Here is a 14,663-nt window from a genome sequence, read left to right on the forward strand (position 1 = left end):
CTTCACTCCACACTGTAGCTCACCGGCTTCACCGCTATTGACGCCGTTCCTGAATGTAAACAAACGCCATTGGTGGATCTACACCTAACATCCCCTGTAATGATACCAAGTACAGGCACGTATCTACTCAATATGACTATGATTATATCGATATTTTTTAGCATCACTAAATCTTCATTTTTTTTTTTACATTTATATTATGTTTATGAGGCTTCACGGTGGCAGAGGGGTTAGTGCGTCTGCCTCACAATACGAAGGTCCTGCAGTCCTGGGTTCAAATCCAGGCTCGGGATCTTTCTGTGTGGAGTTTGCATGTTCTCCCCGTGAATGTGTGGGTTCCCTCCGGGTACTCCGGCTTCTTCCCACCTCCAAAGACATGCACCTGGGGATAGGTTGATTGGCAACACTAAATTGGCCCTAATGTGTGAATGTGAGTGTGAATGTTGTCTGTCTATCTGTGTTGGCCCTGCGATGAGGTGGCGAATTGTCCAGGGTGTACCCCGACTTCCGCCCGATTGTAGCTGAGATAGGCGCCAGCGCCCCCCGCGACCCCAAAAGGGAATAAGCGGTAGAAAATGGATGGATGGATTATGTTTATGAACTCAGGAAATATGTCCCTGGACACATAAGGACTTTGAATATGACCAATGTATGATCCTGTAACTACTTGGTATCGGATTGACACACACACACACACACACACACGCACACACACACACACACACACACACACACACACACACACACACACACACACACACACACACTCAGTTCAACCCACCCGGTTTAGTCCCTGCTTTTTCTGTTCCACCCTGGCCTCAAACCCGGGTCGTATAGCATAAGAGACGAGCGTGCTTGCTACCTAGCTAGAAGCTAGAAACCCAAGCTTTCCACCCAACGGCCACTAATGCTTCTGAGGTTGTCAGGCAGTGAGGTTTACCAACGTACCATGACTCAGCCACACCGTTCGGTTTTCATTACACTAGTACTTGAGTACTTTTTGACTGAATACTTACTATTAAGTAATGACTTGGATCACTACTTTTTACTTTTACATGAATCATTCATCCATCCATTTTCTACCGCTTGTCCCTTTTTCAGGGTTGCGGGGGGTGCTGGAGCCTATCTCAGCTGCATTCGAGCAGAAGGCAGGGTACACCCTGGACAAGTCGCCACCTCATCACAGGGCCAACACAGATAGACAGACAACATTCACACTCACATTCACATACTAAGGCCAATTTAGTGGTGCCAATCAACCTATCCCCAGGTGCATGTCATTGGAATTACTTTAAATTACTTTTTTCACCAGGTACCTCCTCAGAGAACACTCGGCTCTCCCAGTCCCACCATAATGACCAACATTAAAATACAATAGCGTAGTAGGCCTAAATATTCATTCGAAACAAGAAATAGGTTTCATTTAACAAGTACATTTTATATTGTTGGCCATTATAACTTTACATCACAGTTTGAACAGTAACACTGTGTTTGGATATTTGATTCTTTGGCGTACCACGAGATGGAGCCCACGTACCAGTACCATAGATTGAGAATTCCTGCTCTGAATTAACGGAACTCTGACTTGAGTACAATTTTTGGCTCCTCTACCCACTCCTGTCCATACCATAACCATCTTCCAGTTCTTCGTAGACTCTGTCTCATTAAACAAATCATTATTTAGACCAAGTCCCGTTTTAGCCACAATAAACCATTGTTTAAGGAAACCCTCCTTGGATATTTTTTTTACACGGGTGAGTGTGCCTTATATTTCTTGAATCTCTGGCTCCTAGCTTTGTATGGACTCATTTATCGTTTACAAACTGAGTTCGGAGAAGAAGTGACGATAAGAAAGACCGCCCCCCACACAGGAAGTGACGTCAGAAACAACGTGCCACAGCCAGCTTCATAATAAAGCGGTTTTGTAACTCACAGCTAACCGGTTGAAATATGGAGGCGAGTCATCCAGACATGCCCATGTTTCTCCTTCCGTCTGTACAGACGCTTGAAGAAATCACACATAATGCCTTAAGAGAAAGCGATTGCAGCTATTTTGGACACAACACTTCTCAGACGGCAAGAGAACTTTCGAATGTCCAGGTCAGCTGTGATTCTCAGTCCTGAAAAACTAGAGAACGAGAATGCGGGCTCCTGTGGATGTGATTAAAAAGGTTGCATGTGCTTTGTAAAACCTGGCCAACGAGGGAAGACTACGGAATACGGAAAATGCTTTTGGACTGGCAAAGCAGACTTGATCAATTATCCGCCATGTATGTCACAGACTCAACATCTGATCCAGATTATATAAAGTCATCAACAACAAATGGACAATGAATGTGAAGGCAAAAGAGTGAGGAGTGTCCTGACCAGATCTGTAGATCCCTAGTTTGATTGTTGTAGAATGTTCTTTATCGCATTGTTTACTTTTACGTGTCCATTAAAGATTTGACTAATGTATGATGTCTGAGGAGTGATTCACTACAATAGGACCCCACAGCACACTGGATTACAGTTAATTGAAATACCACAACACTGGATATTGTTTAGATAAGTTCAATTTAAGAACTTGCACACAAAACAACACTGGAGGTGACTATGACGTGGGCATTTTCCGCGCATGCGTACAAGGTCGCGTTGCGCCGACGGACGGAGGGAGGGAGGGGGGGTTCTTAAACGACCATTGTGTAAGTGTGGACAAGAATAAGGTTAGGTGGGATTTACCCTGGATAACCTTAGTTATCTTAGTGTAGAAGGGGTCTTAGTATAAAGAAGGTGAAGATTATCCATTGTTGTCGGTCACCAGAAGAGTTAAGAAAATATTTGCATTACATAGCTATCATCTGATGCTTCTCGTCAACCTTTTGTTATTTCTCTTTGATGTGGGCATGCTTATTAAACACACCTACTTAACTTCGACTGCCCCCCATAACCTCGTGTGAAGATTCCTCTTGTTCCTGTTCGTTTGCATGACTCGCTCAACTCTTTGGTTTCCAGTAGAGACTCTGAAGTTCTTGTTGCCATCCAACGTCAATGATGATGATGTCACACTTGGTGACATCATCACAGCACGCCAGTCAGTTGCACAATTGGCCTCAGCCTGATTTTGGCAGCGCCGGGAGTGGGCTGGGTGAAAATTGATGTTTCCATTGAGCTTTCCGTTTGATTCTGCCGTTCTATTAACATATTCAAATTGTCTGTGTGAGGAAAACATGATGATTTGTTCAGCTGACTTTATATCTCTATTACCGCCTGGAATGAGCACAGTCAATTGGAGCGGGATATCCGGAGATTTGGCTCCTTTGCCGCTATTCAACATGTATTGTTTCCACTAAGATGCCTTTTGCCTCGCCTCTCTCCTTTCCTGTTTCTCCCCCTTCCATCTCTTCCTGTTGCACCCTGCCTTTTTATCCCTCCCTTGCCCACAACCCTATCTGTGCCTTTGCAGGACTCTGAGAGAAAGGGCTTCATGAACAAGCTTTATGCCATTCAGGACGTGTGTATCAGTGTGCAGAATGCGCTGGATGAAGTGGCCTCCTATGGCGAGAGGATAAAGAAGTGAGTCGTAAGCCTGCTCCTCGGCGCCCGGCCCACTGCGCTTTGTGCTCCGCTCCGCACGTCCCAGTGTTTTTCTGCAGGTTGCCCCACTTTGCCTTGCCAGCCCGATTAGAACTTACAAACGCTGCCAACAGATCATCCTCCTGAATCATATACTTTTGAAGCACCCTGCCTGCACCCTGTCAATATTCTCCTTTTCTTTTTTTCCACAGCACTTTTAACTGGACTGTGCCTTTTTTAAGCTGGCTTGCCATCGTCACTCTGGGAGTGGCAACCATCGTGGTGTACTTCATCCCTCTCAGATATATAGTGCTAGCCTGGGGTAAGCAGAAGTAATCGATGTGTATTTACAGTACAGTCATCCCTGGTTTATCGCCGCCTATTGTTTCCAGACCTGACTGTAGGGCTGGGCGATACGGACAAAAAAGTATATCTCGATTTAATTTTACTTTAACTCGATATTTGATAAATATCTCTATACATTTGTAAAGAACATATTGTCATGGCTGTCTTGAGTTTCCAATAATTTCTACAACGCTTCTTTTTCGTGATAGAGTGATTGGAGCACATGTTTGTTGGTCACAAAAAACATTCATGAAGTTTGGTTCTTTTATGAATTTGTTATGGGTCTACTGAAAATATTGTGACCAAGCAGCTACATTTTTATTTATTCTGACCACAGAACTTTCCTCCAGAAGGTCTTATCTTTGTCCATGTGATGTCAGATGAAACTAAAATTTAGCTGTTTGGCCACAATACCCCGCAATATGTTTGAAGGAGAAAAGGTGAGGCCTTTTATCCCAGAAACACCAGGCCTACCGTCAAGCATGGTGGTGGTAGTGTTATACTCTGGGCTTTTTGTGCTGCCAATGGAACTAGTGCTATACAGAGAGTAAATAAGACAATGAAAAATAAGGATCACCTCCAAATTCTTCAGGACAACCTAAAATCATCAGCCGAAGGTTGTGTCTTGGGCGTAGTTGGGTGTTCCAACAGGACTATGACCCCAAACACACGTCAAAAGTGGTAAAGGAATAGCTAAATCAGGCTAGAATGAAGGTTTTAGAATGGCCTTCCCAAAGTCCTGACTCAAACGTATAAACAATGCTGAAGAAACAAACAAGTCCAAGTTAGAAAACCAACCAATTTAGCTGAACTGCACCAATTCTGTCAAAAATTGAACTAGAGGCTTTCCAGAAGCTTGTGGATGGCTACCAAAAGCGCATTATTGCATTAAAACTTGCCAAGTATTAATCAAATATTAACAATGCTGTATGTATACTTTTGACCCAGCAGATTTGGTCACATTTTCAGTAGACCCATAATAAATTCATAAAAGAACCAAAATTCATGAATGTTTTTTTGTGACCAACAAGTATGTGTTCCAATCACTCTATCACAAAAAAATCTGAATTGTAGAAATTATTGGAAAATCAAGACAGCCATGACATTATGTTCTTTACAAATGTATGTCAACTTTTCACCACGACTGTATAAAGATATTAATTTTTGAGCGAGATTCACTAAAATTGAACTGAATGACAACTGTACTGTAAACAGTCAGTGGCACTTTTATTAACCCAGTTAGTCAAGATGGGTATTAACAGCACAGAAAATAAATTGTTTAAGAAGCACAGAATTACATAATATAAATAAAATAGAAAAATATTATTTCTACGTAAAATATATACCATAGCTGTGCAAATATTAAAAAATATATCAAACTCAGATAAAAAATTAATTTGCAGGCAGGCACTTTTTAATTCCTTGTTGTAATAGACTGTCACACACGTATGGTTCTGGACGGTACCAAGTAAGTGACTTGACTTAATTGTGCGGATATGATCTTCCTCATTTCGGTATACATTTTTGGCAGCATTTCTCGTGCAAAATATGCCCAGCTTGGCAACTCGAGAGCAGTTGGGATTTGGGCTTTCATGGTAAACAACTGCTATTAATGTTTTATCCAGACGCATACATTTGTCCAAATGTGGCCAAGTCGACGTATTGGGGGTTTCCTGGACATCATCTACATCGCTAAAGGAAAAATCTAAAGAACAGAATCCCTCTGCTATCTTCTACTAGTTTTTTTCCAATATATTAATATCCCGCTTGAATACCCCTTCTTTTCTTCTCCGACTCTCTCGTTGTCATTTGGGATGTCTTTTGTCCTTTCACTTCCTGGTTCCATGACCTGCCCTATATTGCCTCTGATTGGCCTGTTGCTAATGTTTTGCCCTAATCTCAACCAATCGTAGCTCATCATAGTAAACAACCAGCCAATCATGGATGTTCTTATATGTGCAAGCACCTCTTGGAAGGAGGGAATGGAGTATTGAGAGGGAGTGAGGCAGACTTGCCAACCCTCCCGGATTTTCCAGGAGACTTCCGAAATTCAGCACCTCTCCCGAAAACCTCCCAGGACAAATTTTCTCCCGAAAATCTCCCGAAATTCAGGCGGAGCTGGAGGCCACGCCCCCTCCAGCTCCATGCGGACCTGAGTGACGTGTCAACAGCCTGTTTTCACGTCCGCTTTCCCACAGTATAAACAACGAGCCTGGCAATGACGTTATAACTGTAGAATGATCGAGGGCGAGTTCTTGGTTTCTTATATGGGTTTATTGTTAGGCAGTTTCATTAACGTCCTCACAGCCCGGTAACAACACACAACAACAGCAGTCACGTTTTCGTCGACCATAAAGTAGTTTGTCTGCCGTAAACAGCAATGCTGTGACACTCTTAAACAGGACAATACTGCCATCTACTGTACATAGAATAGAATAGAATGTAGAATAGAATGTACCTTATTGATCCCTGGGGGAAATTCAGCACCACAGTTCGCCCACAATAAACAATGATAATAATAAATAATATAATATATATAATTTATTATATATAATATATAAATGTAAATATATTCTACATATATTCAACATTTAAGTGCAGTCAAGGAACATATGCATTATACAGTCTGATGGCTGTTGGTATGAAGGACCTGCTGTGTCGTTCTGTGTTACAGTTTGGGAGTCTGAGCCTTCCACTGAACGTGCTCATTCTCTCTGCAAGGTCCGAGTGTAGTGGGTGGGAGGTGTTGTCCATAATGGCTAGGAGTTTTGCTAGACTTCTTCTCTCTGACATCACCACCAGAGAGTGTAACTGCGCATGCATAAGGTTAGAAAAATAGTGACAGAGAATAGAACAAGGATAGACAATTCAACCCTTAACTCAACAATGAGTAAATGAGTGTTATGTGTATGTGTACAAGTGTAAATAAATGAACACTGAAATTCAAGTATTTATTTTATTTATATATATACAATATATATATATATATATATAAAACATGTTTTACTACTTTATATTTATATTCATATTTTATCAATACTATTTTTAGTGTTGACTCTTAAAAATAAAACGAAAATTATATAGAAAATATTTTTAAATCAGACATTTTTATATATTTATTTATCTATTTTATTCTGTAGTTTACAATTGGTGAACATAACTTTGACTTGACTCACCTCATAGAACAATTCTAAGTCAGCAAGGATGTCAATGCTTACTGTGGTTGATTGACACAAATGTAAAATGTGTGTTTTGTTACACTGCATCGTGCTGATACGGATGTAGTCTTTTGGGCGCCTTATTAAGCTATCATCTTTGTAAAGGTGGACTTATTGATAGCTGTCTTCTGAATGGCATTACATTGTGAAGCTGTACCTAATGTATACAACGTGCTAATAATAATTTCTCTGGCCCGATACAGGAGTGAATAAATTCACCAAGAAGCTACGAGACCCTTACACCATTGATAACAATGAGATCCTGGATTTTTTGTCCAGAGTGCCATCTGATGTCCAAGTAGTGAGTATAAAGTATATTGTACTGTAATGTAAATACATATTCTGTCCAATTCTCGTTTTATTGAATAAAACCTAAAGGGGAACTGCACTTATTCACAATCCTTATGTCAGACAAGAACACATATGTTTTTCTTTGTTTTAAGCTTTCTAAATCGTAACTCAAAGTCAGCTATGAATGGAGCCAATGGAAGTCCCTCTATTTGGCTTATAAAGAAGCTGTGAGCTGAACAGATCCAGCTTTACTGAAACACTAATCATCAAGTAACAGTATTGCTAAGTGCGAAATAGGAAATACAAACTAAGAACATAATAAAACAATCACTCACTGTACAATGTCTGATCTCACGGGGATGCCGACTGATGGATGTTTTTGATATCTTACCGTTTAGATGAATAATTCATCATAATTCTCAAGCTGGTTTAGAAAAATGTGCCGCAAATGAGCATCTTACTCTCATCTCTGGGTCTAAGTTGGGTGTGAAGGTTGACCAACTTCTGAGTTTATGTCCGCATCCTTCTACCTGCCAAATGAGAGGCATGAATTATGATTTAGAAATCGTTTTTACCAACTCAGACGCGATGTAGCAGATCAGTATGTCAATGTAGAAACATAGGCTAGTTAGCTTTCTGTGATGACGGCGCCACTAAAAGTAATTCCTCGGCGTTAGCATTTATAACAACAAAATCGCTAATACTTGGTTAATAATCAGGATTTGAGATGTGAATGGAGTTTTGTTGGCAGTTTTTTGATGTCTTTTTAGGCTATATCTACACTAAGCCGGATAACCCCTTAAACCCCCCTAAGCACCGTTTCTGCCACAATAAAGCATCGTTTAAAGTCCCCCTCCTCGGACAATTTTTTACACGGTAAGTGCGTCGTCTATTTCTTGAATCTCCGGCTCTTAGCTTTGTATGGACTCATTGATCATTTACAAACTGAGTTCAGAGAGGAAGTGACATCAGAAAGAACGCGCCACAGCCAGCTTCACAATAAAGCGGTTTTGTAAGTTGGAGCTAACCACTAGAAATATGGAGGCGAGTCATCCAGACATGCCCGTGTTTAAATTTCGCGCGAAGTATCCTGTTGAAAACGTCGCGGTATGATGATGCGTATGATGACGTGTGCGCGTGACGTCACGGATTGTAGCGGACATTTTGTTCCAGCCCCGATCCCAGCTATAAGTCATCTGCTTTAATCGCATAATTACATAGTATTCTGGACAACTGTGTTGCTGAATCTTTTGCAATTTGTTCAATCAATAATGGAGACGTCAAAGAAGAAAGATATAGGTGGGAAGCGGTGTATTGCGGCCGCCTTCAGCAACACATACACAGCCGGTGTTTCCTTGTTTCCTTGTTTACATTCCCGAAAGATGACGGTGAAGCTTTACTATGGAACAGAGCGGTCAAGCGAACATGGTTCCCTGCCACATGTCAACCGGCAGGTTTTGGTGAGAAAATGGTGGTAATAAGTTGGCTCTTACCGTAGACATGAGCGGAGAGCTTGCGTCATTCCTCATGCACCTGTCAAAGAGGCAGCTGCGGACTCTCTTGCCTCCTCCGACCGGCAGCCCCCGAACGTGGGATGCTTCCACCAATGGCTGCCTTCGCTTCGCCTCGTCGAGAAACGTGGCTTCCCTCAGAGACACTGGCGGTCACCACACCCGTGGCCACACCCCTCCGACTTTCACTAAAACACTAGTAACACAATAAGCAGATAAGGGTTTTTCCAGAATTATCCTTGTAAATTTGTCTAATAACATCTGAATCACTCTGCCCTCTATTTTCTTTTTTCCCTAGTCCTTCACTCTCACTTTCTTCATCCACGAATCTTTCAACCTTGCTCAAATTAATGGGGAAATTGTCGCTTTCTCTGTCCGAATCGCTCTCGCTGCTGATGGCCATGATTGTAAACAATGTGCGGAGGAGCTCCACAACCCGTGACGTCACGCGCACATCGTCTGCTACTTCCGGTTCAGGCAAGGCTTTTTTATTAGCGACCAAAAGTTGCGAACTTTATCGTCGATGTTCTCTACTAAATCGTTTCAGCAAAAATATGGCAATATCGAGAAATTATCAAATATGACACATAGAATGGACCTGCTATCCCCGTTTAAATAAGAACATCTCATTTCAGTAGGCCTTTAAGAGAAAGCGATTGCAGCTATTTCGGATACAACACTTTTCAGACGGCAAGAGAACTTTTGAATGTCCAGGTTAGTTGTGATAATACTTACCGAAAAAACTTTGTCCATTTGTCGAAGGAGAAACGACGAGAATGCGGGCTCCCGTGGATGTGATAAAAAAGGTAGCGTATGCTTTGTATTACCTGAACGTCGAGGGAAGATTGCGGAAAATTGCAAATGCTTTTGGACTGACAAAGCAGACTCTATCAGTTATTGTCCGCCATGTATGTCGCGGACTCAATGTCTAGGTCCAGAGGATATAAAGTCACCAAAAATGAACGGACAATGAAGGTGAAGGCAAAAGAGTGAGGAGTGTCCTGACCAGATATCTAGATCCCTAAATTGATTGATGTAAGATGTTCTTCATCACATTGTTTACTTTTACATGTCCAATAAAGATTTAATTAATTTATGATGGCTCAGGAGTGATTCACTACAATAGGGCCCCACAGCACACTGGATTCCAGTTAATTGAAATACCACAACAATGAATATTGTTCAGATAAGTTCAATTTAAGAACTTGCACAAAAAGCAACACCAGAGGTGACTATGACGTGCGCATTTTACGCGCATGCGTACAAGGTTGCGTTGCGCCGGCGTACGGAGGGGCATTGTATGTGTTTGTGTGTGGACCAGGTATTAGGTTTAGTGGGATTTGGATAACCTTTGCCGGCTTCGTGTTGAAGGGATCTTAGAATGCATTTAGAAAAATCCTATGGGCTCTTGTTACATAAAGATTGTGAATGATAGGCACAATTACAAAATTAAAGTGCAGTTCCCCTTTAATGCTGTCGTTTATGGTTAATGTGTCGCGTATATGTTGGGTTTGTTGTGTTATACTCGACTTATATCATGATTTAATTTGAGGCTAATAAGATAACAAGGTTAAGTGAGTTTAGTGCTTGCTGATGGGCTCCATGCACTCACAAAGTGAGCTGCTGTTTCCACGCTATTCTAGTAATTGGGATATAGTTTAAACCAACAGCTCCATGTGGGTTTGCCCCCACATTAACTTTGAGATCAGGTTTCCTCCTGGCTCCAAACTACACATCCCGCTATTTTTTATTTTTTTTTGTGGGCATGTAAATGTAATCTTTGCCGTAACGTGCTGTGCCGCTCATAACAAAGTGCAGTTTAAAGAGCAATTAAGCAGCGGCTTGTGAAAGTGTTAGTGTTATCCAGCACCGGTGGAGTCGGTCGTAGCCGTCGATGCCCGCTGTGCAGAGTTCAACACACATATGCACAAATAGGTGACCCCGGGGCCCCTGATATGACCAATCTCCTGCCACATCAGCGCGGACCCACTTCCTCTTTGATCGCTTGCTGTCTTTCATCTTTACAAGGTCATATTCCTCGCTCCTCTGAAAGACCCCCTGTGTTTTCCCCATTCGGCCCTTGTGCAGCTTTACTGTGTCCTAGTTTGTCGGGAGGGAAGGGGGAGCTGTTGTAGTGATTTGCACCAGGCAGGTTGCCATCACATTAAATAAGCCCGAGATGTCCCCTCGGGTGAAGTGCAACCACCTGACACACCTGGAGCCTAAAGAGAGATGCACGTAAAGGGGCACAGGCCCAGCAGGTACAAGGCCCCTAATGAGGGCTTGCTGATTTGGGGGAGGGGGCATGATGCTACGGTCTGCTGCTCATACGGCTGAGGTGGTGTCAACCTCAATAAGTGATAATTTTAGGGCCACAATTTTAGCATATCGAAGCGTAAAACTAAAGAAAAGGAACTTTCTACAAACATTATTCATTTCTTTTTCTGTACTTACTTTTATATTTTCTCTAATATATGACACTCACTGTAATTCTTAGTTCTTTAAAAGGGACAATGTTGAAGGACAATGTTTTATTAACTCATTACAATATCGCAGTCAAGAAAAAATTCAAATGGTGAATCCTTTCTGAAGGCAGATTACTATAGAAATTAAACTTTAAAGTCGTCCGTGTGCAGCTTTATAGTTTTTTTGCCCAGTGTGAAGGCTTTAAGGTAGAACAGTTATTGTCAAAATAGCCGGCTACACATAGTGAGCATTGGGTGTCCCAGCGCGATATCAGCAAAAAAAACAAAAAACATATCGGCTTGCGTCTAAAATCTCCGATATGAGCTAATAAGCAGTCCTGCAGCTTGTTTATTTGTGCAAATATCCTCCAATAAGCACACAAGTTAGTTTTTTTTTCTTGTATTTTAGTCATAATTGACCAAAGGTAAATATGGTGTGCTATAAGCTACTAGGAGCTACAGTAGGAAGGGGATTCAAATGGCCCCATTCATTGCGGTTTACCTGACACATGGAACGTGAAGAATTGGGGGTGTGCACTATACACTATAGCCGCCAGATGGCAGTAGAGTGTTGGACATCTTAAAATGTGTTTGACCACAGTGTCAGTTGCTATGTATCATTTTCAGCAGACTGCATTGCAAAACGACGAACCCCTCTTCCTGTCACAATGGTTGGTTCCATTTGAATCCCTGCCCTCTTGTAGCAGCAACCAACAGCCAAGCATACAAGCTAGACATACGTAACAAGTGCCCCTAATTCAGGGGTGTCAAACTCTGTGCGTCGTTTGAGGTGGGCGGGGTTGGGGGGGCGGTGTTTGATGCTAGCGTGTGTATAATGTAGCCAGGAAGAGTCTGGGATGCATGGGATTCTGGGTATTTGTACTGTTGTGTTTATGTTGTCTTACAGTGCAGATGTTCTCCCGAAATGTGTTTGTCATTCTTGTTTGGTGTGGGTTCACAGTGTGGCGCATATTAGTAAGAGTGTTAAAGGTGTTTATATTACAACCCTCAGTGTAACCTGTATGGCTGTTGAACAAGTACGCCTTGCAGGTACACGCGTGAGTCGACAAGAGCTGCGTATGGCATGCGACCGGCCGACAAGCAAATAGCATTGTGTAAAAGCGGGCGCGACGACATGTTAAAGAAAAAGTTAAAAGCATTGCCATCACGGCAGGCACTCAATATTGTAGACCGGGTGAAGACCGGCCCCCGAGTGATTCCCGGGAGAGGCACCAAACTCTGGAAACCTCCCGAAATAATCAGGGGGGGTGGTTGATTATGCAGCTGAGCCACATCAGAGTGACCAAAGAGCCGCGGGTTGCCGACCCCTGTTATATATTGATATCAGCCAATACTCAAGGCTTCAATGTAGGTATTGTATCGGAAGTGAACAAGTTGGATCGGTACACCTCTATAAGTGTGTAGCCTGGCGGTGGCAGCAACATCTCTATAAGTGTGTAGCCTGGCAGTGGCAGCAACATCTCTATAAGCGTATAGCCTGGCGGTGGCAGCAACATCTCTATAAGTGTGTAGCCTGGCGGTGGCAGCAACATAGTCAGGGGCTGCATGAGTGCTGTAAGCTGCGGTTCATTAAGGGAAATATGTACTGTGTGACATTGGAGAAACTGGGCTTGGTCTAATGCCATCCTTAGGAGATTGCTATGATAGGTTGCCCGATAACAACGTCAAACACTCGTATAAGTGCAGTTCTCCAGTGGTGCATGCAGGCTGCCACAGCCAGGGTGACATTTTTACCACCTGTTCGGCAAGTCTCTCTGTGGGCAGCGGTTTTAAAGAGCACCTTCGGAATGTGTGCGTGCATTTTAACTGCCGCCGCTTTTGTCTGGGAAAAGTCCCGATTTGAATACGGTTTCCGAGCATCTTTACGGTCATGATCGGGGACTTCTTCGTGTCCTCTCCAATGAGGGCAAACCAAGCAGCTTTATAGGGCTAAGTATTCCCTACCTGACGTTTGGAAGGTGTCAGTGCCATATTATGTTTTACGACACCATTAGCCATGTGAGTGCACGAGCAGGGCCAATGCAATTAGCATGCCAAGTGGCCATTTATGATTGGTTTAAAGAAGCTTCATCAAGCCCCTGTACAAAAATAAGCATGAATTCTAATTTAGCGGCTAATGAACAGCAGGGATTTAGGTTAATATTTTTAGACTACATTTATGGAGGGGATTAAACCCTCTGCGTGTATAAAGGGGGTCAAATGCAGGATAGTTAAAGGGTGATGGGTTGCCAGATGCTGGTGCTCACATTCACTCGGGGTCTCTTTCACCTTTGCTTTGTCCTTATGTGGCAACTTTGAAACTTTTTTAGGTCCGCATACTCTTTTCACGCCGTGTTATGTTGCATCTTGGGATGGCCACCAAATGTGTTACTATAATAGGCACCGATTGGATTCCCTCGGTATGGATTATTATTATTATTATTATTATATGGATTCATGTAAAATCAAAGGGAATCATATTTCGATACCTTTGTTGCATATGAGGTCAAGTCCAATTGCAGACTAAACACCGGCTCAAACACTTGGTTGGGAAACAAGCACTCAAGCAGCACTCTCTCCAGGTAATGTAATCTCTAGTCATACCAGACTATACAAATGGGACCCATTACCTTCCTGCTTGGCACTCAGCATCAAGCGGTTGGAATTGGGGGTTAAATCACCAAAATGATTCCCGAGCGTGGCCACCACTGCTGCTCACTGCTCAACTCACCTCCCAGAGGGTGGAACAAGGGGATGGGTCAAATGCAGAGAGTAATTTCACCACTCCTAGTATGTGTGTGACTATTAGTGGTACTTTAACCTAAACTTTTTTAGAGTTGTAATTTTCAATGTCAACAAGGCAAGTATGCCTCATAGAAAAACGCCCAAACCTACAGTAAGGCTGTACTTTTCCAAATCGCGCTAGCTCGATACTAAGTGGCTTTGCCAATTAGCATCTACTTATCCATCCATCCATCTTCTTCCGCTTATCCGAGGTCGGGTCGTGGGGGCAGCAACCTAAGCAGGGAAGCTCCGACTTTCCTCTCCCCAGCCACTTCGTCCAGCTCTTCCTGGGGGATCCCGAGGCGTTCCCAGGCCAGCCGGGAGACATGGTCTTCCCTACGTGTCCTGGATCTTCCCCGTGGCCTCCTACCGGTTGGACGTGCCTTAAACACATCCCTAGGGAGACGTTCAGGTGGCATCCTGACCAGATGCCCAAGCCACCTCATCTGGCTCCTCTCGATGTGGATGAGCAGCAGCTTTACTTTAAGCTGCCC

At 42.9% G+C, this 14,663-nt stretch overlaps 1 protein-coding gene across 6 annotated transcripts in view; it reads left to right on the top strand.

Annotated features, from left to right (window-relative positions):
* LOC133556373 (multiple C2 and transmembrane domain-containing protein 1-like) overlaps positions 1 to 14,663 on the top strand; it is a 439,257-nt gene that overhangs the window by 401,399 nt on the left and 23,195 nt on the right. For all 6 annotated transcript variants that reach the window (XM_061906234.1, XM_061906235.1, XM_061906236.1 and 3 more), the window contains 3 exons: positions 3,446 to 3,555; positions 3,768 to 3,877; positions 7,322 to 7,419. In XM_061906234.1, the coding sequence (XP_061762218.1) occupies positions 3,446 to 3,555; positions 3,768 to 3,877; positions 7,322 to 7,419 (318 nt within the window). The remainder of the gene's footprint in view (positions 1 to 3,445; positions 3,556 to 3,767; positions 3,878 to 7,321; positions 7,420 to 14,663) is intronic.

The sequence above is a fragment of the Nerophis ophidion genome, linkage group LG07 (genome assembly GCF_033978795.1).
Source record: "Nerophis ophidion isolate RoL-2023_Sa linkage group LG07, RoL_Noph_v1.0, whole genome shotgun sequence".
Lineage (NCBI taxonomy): Eukaryota > Metazoa > Chordata > Actinopteri > Syngnathiformes > Syngnathidae > Nerophis > Nerophis ophidion.